Source organism: Poecilia latipinna, unplaced genomic scaffold (genome assembly GCF_001443285.1).
Source record: "Poecilia latipinna isolate Pla-1442-1.1 unplaced genomic scaffold, P_latipinna-1.0 Scaffold10, whole genome shotgun sequence".
Classification (NCBI taxonomy): domain Eukaryota; kingdom Metazoa; phylum Chordata; class Actinopteri; order Cyprinodontiformes; family Poeciliidae; genus Poecilia; species Poecilia latipinna.
In genome coordinates, this window is record NW_015112626.1 from 59,428 (window position 1) to 65,427 (window position 6,000).

General features: G+C 40.3%; 1 protein-coding gene across 4 annotated transcripts in view; it reads right to left on the minus strand.

Moving 5' to 3' along the window:
- The window catches only part of fndc3a (fibronectin type III domain containing 3A), a 64,390-nt gene that overhangs the window by 15,958 nt on the left and 42,432 nt on the right, over positions 1-6,000 (minus strand). For all 4 annotated transcript variants that reach the window (XM_015029255.1, XM_015029246.1, XM_015029261.1 and 1 more), the window contains 6 exons: positions 2,433-2,599; positions 2,264-2,323; positions 2,047-2,185; positions 1,889-1,942; positions 1,668-1,792; positions 372-546 (listed from right to left, as the gene is read on the minus strand). In XM_015029255.1, the coding sequence (XP_014884741.1) occupies positions 372-546; positions 1,668-1,792; positions 1,889-1,942; positions 2,047-2,185; positions 2,264-2,323; positions 2,433-2,599 (720 nt within the window). The remainder of the gene's footprint in view (positions 1-371; positions 547-1,667; positions 1,793-1,888; positions 1,943-2,046; positions 2,186-2,263; positions 2,324-2,432; positions 2,600-6,000) is intronic.

Here is a 6,000-nt window from a genome sequence, read left to right on the forward strand (position 1 = left end):
ACTGCAAAAAATAAAATAAAATTAAATTTCAAGATGGAATCTAAAACTAAGGTATCAATCTAAGCACACTAGTATCAATCCGTAAAGGTCAGATGAAACCAATGTTGATCTTTTGGTCACAGCTCCAACAAACCAAATAGCATCATAGCCACCCAGGTGTTAAAAGCGTTATGATTTGGTGCTGCATTTTATCAGCTAGAACTGGGTTTTCAGTCAGGCTGTAGGGAATTAAGAACAGAATAGCTTTCCTTGCAGGCACAAAACTTAAAAACAAAAAAGGAATGAACTGAAGATGCCACCTAACAACCCCTAACAGAGAGTAGATCAAATGAAAAAAAAAAAAAAACGAGGTATTAAACCAAGAGATATACCGAGCCTTCTTCCTCCATCTCCAGAATATAGTAGATGTCATCCTCCTTGGGTGAGCTGCTGGGCCTTTGCCACTTCATAGTAAGAAAGGTCACTCCTGCCAGCTCCAGTTCTGGAGGGAAGGGTGGCAATGGCACACTGCATGAGGTGAACAGGTCCACCACTTCACTGAACTCGCTGGGGAGGACAGAGAGACACACGACAGGAGAGGATGGGACAAAGAGACGGAGTGAGAGACGCACATCGACACATGGATGAGGACAGTTATAAAGAAGGTGACATAAAAATGGACAACATGTGGGAAATATTCCAGAATGGAGAGCACAATGAAAAATGGCTCCTGTTACTTTAATGTTTTCACATTTTGTCATGTTACTACCACACAGTCATCGTTACAGCTTACAGTCATTTGTAATGGATCAACAGAGTAATTACCGATGTGGTTTACATCTCTACTCAGCCAGAAGATAGTGGAAGTTGATGTGAAGACATATGGAGCTAATTACAAGTCAAATGTAGTTCAGGTTTTCACACCTGAACCAGAAATGCAGCATTTGTTAAATTTTCAGCTGATGCGGTTTTCTTTCACACTGCACTGTGTCAAACGATCCAAATCCTTTGAAAACCATGTTCGCCTCCTCACCCGTGGAGCCGCCGCACCAAAAACCACCAAACGAAACTAAATGTAAACGTCTGAAGAAGACACTAAGTGCCACTTCCTTCTTCACAGAATGTAAACAAAAATGAAGTGGTGTCAGATTTTAACGGTTGTAGGAGTTTTCTTTTGTTTTTGGAAAAAGACCACAAGGCCCGCAAGCGCCAGACTCATATGCTTGTTTTGGTTTTATTTACCCAGAATGCCCTGCGCTTTTAGAGCAGTCTCCGGTCCTATTGGCATTCACAGATGAATTTGAACCGCGGCAGAGTTTGCTTCGACCGAACTCAGACCTACATTTTTCTTTTGCTCTTTTGGCCCACATAAGAGTTCGATTGTGCATTCACACCTCCCCGAACAAACTAGACTTTCTAGGCAAACAAACTAGGGTTTGATTGAAGCAGACTAAACATGGCTGGGGATAAACGCGTCCTAAGAGACTGCAAAACACATGCCGAAGTAGCTTATCTCTGTAATTGCAGCATAAGTTGGAAAATGTGTATACTTTCCCTTCAGCTTCACGGTTGAGTGCTATTTTGAGTTGTTTTATCGGATAAGATCCAATTAAAAGACATTAAGGTTTGTGGCAGTAACATACAAAATGTGAAAAGCGTAATGCTAAGCGGTCCTTCAGTCTGCTCACCTTACACCCATGTCATTTTTTGCAGCAAGGCGGAAGGAGTATCTAGAAGCTGGTGTAAGCTTGGTCACGCGATACTGCTTCTGAGGTCCGTAGTAGCACTGTTCGAATGTGCCTGTGCCCTTTCCCTTTAGAAAACACACTGCTTAATTCACCAGCCACTTTACACCAAAGCTTCACACACAAAAAGTGTAAAAGGTGTACAATTATGAGAAACAAGTTACCTCATCCCACTGGAGAATATAATTTTTAATTTTAGAACCATTGTCACATGGAGCCTGTAGAGGAAACGCACATGATTCATCATGCATTAGGAAACAGGCTATGTACATTTCTAATTATGTGTCGGCATCATTTCTTTGAACACAAGTGAAACGTTTACCTTCCACGCGAGTACAAGTGTGTTTTTGGTCCCACTGGCCTTCTTGGGAGGGCTGGGAGGGTCTGGCTCACAGCTTAACGTGGTGAAGCTCACCGACTCTGAAGGGCTTCCCAGTAAACAGTTACACGCTGCCTGGACCCTGAGGGGCAACAACGTGTTTACACACACAGTTCCACTGTAAAATGACAAATTAAAACAAGCAGGGGGTTGTACTAACCTGACATGATAGTCTGTTGCTGGTCGAAGATTTTCCAAAGTAGCACTTAGCTCATGCACACTGTTTAAAAAGAAAATAAAAACAGTGTTTTTGAGTTTTAAAGCAAATTCTGGTTGTAAAACTGTTGGAATTCCAGAGCTCTCTATGGTCTCCTGGTGATTGGACTCACCTGTTAACGTTCTGGTATTTCCCATCTTTGCCATTAATAGAGAAGGCCACCTCGTAGCTTAGGTCTTCTGGGAGGCTGGTGTCATCCTCCACAGCGTTATTTTCACCCTCCGGTCTGGTGGGTGCGCTCCAACTGACCACTGCTCCTCTGGCCTGGATGTCTGACACCTTGGATATGAAAGTTTAATGAGTCTCACATAATGTCAGAACAGTTCCTTGTTAACCTAGTCATAGCCATCCTGAACCTTCACATTTGGTAATTTTTAACTGCAGTCCTCAATATATTTCATTGTAAAGTGTAGGAAATATAAACACACACATATATATACATATATTTATACATATAAATGGTTTCCCTACTTCCTTTTAAAAAATAAGATCCATAAAGTTGAACAAATCCTTGTCTTGCATGGTGCATCTCTGCCAGCTTTACACATTTAGAGCTGCAGCTCATGCAGACTGGACAGTGTCTGTGAAAATTTATTTTCAAATCTTGCCAAAAATCTTCAATTCCATTTTTTTAATTAAGTCATTCTAATATTTCAACATGCCTTAAGCAAATGTATGTTTAATTTTATGTTTAGTAGGCTTGTTGTTAGCTGGAAACATCCCAATCTCCAGGCTTTTGTAGTTTTTTTCCAGGTTGTCTTCTGGGATTTTCATGTATTCAGCTCACTAGATTCATCAAATGGTTTGAGAACCTCGATTTTTAAAATCCCTCATCTGCCTCGAAGCTTTGTTAAATTATGTTTTACTATTTATCATATTGTGTTCTGGCAAAATGACTGTGTGTTGTACAATGCTTTCACTTCTGCCAATGAGCTGTTGACGAATGCTAAGTGCTATTAGCAGCTCTGGAGGGAAGAACTACCAAGAAGAGACAAAGTGTCAAAAATGTGATAATTTTAAGCTAAATGGAAATTATAACAACTCAGTGTGTGTACTGCAAAACACAATTAGTGTTTCACAATAGCATGTTCTTGATGTCCTGAAACACCACAGCAGGAAACATCCACCAACCGCATTGACCTCATTTGTGGTGACATTTTTGTCTCTTGCAAAAAAGTAATTTAATAGAACCTGGCATGCTATGCATGTATAAGGAAATAAATACATTTTGGCTAAGGTTGCATGTATTTTCTAATCAAGAAGAGAAATGACATGAAATAAAACAACAAATGAAAATACAAATTTTATATTTAAAAAAAAAATTCCCATGCTTCAAACTTGAGACTGACTCATGTTTGAATCATATTGCATTTTAAGCAATTTCTTATTAAAAATAGAACTGAATTGGGTTTTTATTTAACCAGCATTTTCTACTTGATATATTTATTTTACTAGCTTCAGTTGCTACTACAGAACAGGGCCCTTTTTAGTTGGATTACTCATTAATCCTCAAAATGATCGCTAGATTACTCGACTACAACAGATCTGCTAGATTCCGAATCAACACTGACTAGCTTTTCTGTCTCTGCTGAAGAGCAGCATCTCCACAGCGTGATGGTGCCAACACCATGTTTGACTCTAGAGGCGGTGAGTTCAAGGTGATGTACATTGATACGTTCCCTTCAGATAAAACATTTTGCACATAAGGAAACAACTCCTATTTAGATGTTAACTGTAAATAGGAGTGTTATTTTGATTCAGCAAACAATACCAATAATAACAATAACAGCAACAACAGCAATAAANTTTATTTATTTATTTTATTTTGGCTGAAATGGCTCTCCATACAGGAGGCGTCTATCCTTATATTATGTCTATGTGCTCCGACGTTTTCGGAGATGTGTGCTCTGTGCTGTGTGCAGTAGCTACTGGCGGAAGCCGGACAAAAGAAACCAACGCAACGAACTACGTAACTTCCTTTTTCTCCAGGCCATATTGGAGTGATTTTACTGTAAGTCGAGCTCCGAGCTTTTACACTAAAATTTTCATTTTCTGGACGTTCTCCGCATAACTATAGTGTTCCCCTGTTTCTTGTTTGTCACGCAGGTTGGCCGGTTCGGACTAAACCGCAAACATGGTAGCCGCAAAGAAGACTGTGAGTGGTGTTGTCTCGCGCTGCGGCAGGCTGGACGGCTGCTTCACGTGGAAACATGTTTCCGCCGCGGCCTACTAGCTAGCATGTTGAACATTTTGTTTCTCTCATTTGTAGAATTTGGTGGAATAGTTACTGTTTCATTTTACATCTGTTAATGCGTATCAAGTTTTTAATTTACACTTAGCGATATGTATGCGACTTACGTTTGTGTTTTTAAAACCGAATGAACCGGTAACTACTAATGCTAGCTAGCTAATGTAACACGCGAAAGCTGCTGAAACGTGGAAACATTTTAGGCTAATCTACCCTATACGAGAGTTTTGAGTTTGTTTATGACATCCCATTTGACTTCTGTATTTTTTTGTTTGTTTGTTTGTTTAGAAAAAGTCCATGGAGTCCATAAACTCTCGTCTCCAGCTGGTGATGAAGAGTGGAAAGTACGTGTTGGGCTACAAACAGTCCCAGAAGATGATCCGTCAGGGGAAAGCTAAGCTGGTGATTCTGGCCAACAACTGCCCTGCTCTTAGGTACATACTGTCAACAGATTTGAGATTGTGTTGCAAAAGATTAGATTTTAATAAATAACTAGAAAATTCCTGGATAAATTTAAATGGGGCCTGCCAAAGTGTACCCGTCGGCTTGGACCCAGCGTTCTGATGCTAAAAATTAGCATTAATGCTAAAGAAAGCTTCAATGTAGTCAATAACCTGTGGAGAGTCAGAAGCATGTGGACTAAGCTGTACTTGTACCATTCAGTATGTTGCATACGGTAAAATTAGCCAAAATGCTAATAATAGCATGAATGGTATCAGTAGAATGTGGGGTATCACTACCATGTTGTCACCCATTGACTCAGTCCAATCAGTATTCTAAACATGGCTAATAAGTAAATAAATTGGCTAAAAGCTAAAAGGTCAAATGCGAATGCGTGCAAGGAAGTGCACTAGTGGGTGGCAGTGAAATGCTAATGTTTGTGCTGATGTTAATGAACTGCCTTGCTGCGCAAGGCAGTTCACTATCCTGAGAAAAAAAAAAACATAAAAGAAGAATAATTTTGCACCGCCTGCGGCGGTGCACTGACGTGAGGAGAGTATGTAGGCTTTTATTTTGAAACTTTCAGTAAGCTTCATTTGAAATGGCCACACTAATCCAATGTGTAACAGTGGTTTGGTTAATCCACCTGTATAAAGCCCAAAACAGGAGGTAGTTCTTAATGCCAGCTCAGCCCTCCTCTGTAATAATTGAGTGTTCCGCCATGTTGTAGTTCTGACATGCTGCTCAGGCCTCTGTTTTAACTGAGTCTTGGCCATAGATAGAACTACAGTTATGGCAGTTATGGCTGCTGGTTTGTAGTCCAAACCAGCACATCTGCCTTTATCTGGATTCTGTTGCTATAGCGATTGGCCCTCAGCCAATTGCTGTGTGTGTGAGACAGAAAGCTGGGGAAGGATTTCAATCTTTGAGACAACCATGAAATGCTAATGTTAATAAACTGCCTTGCTGCGCAAGGCAGTTCATTAACATT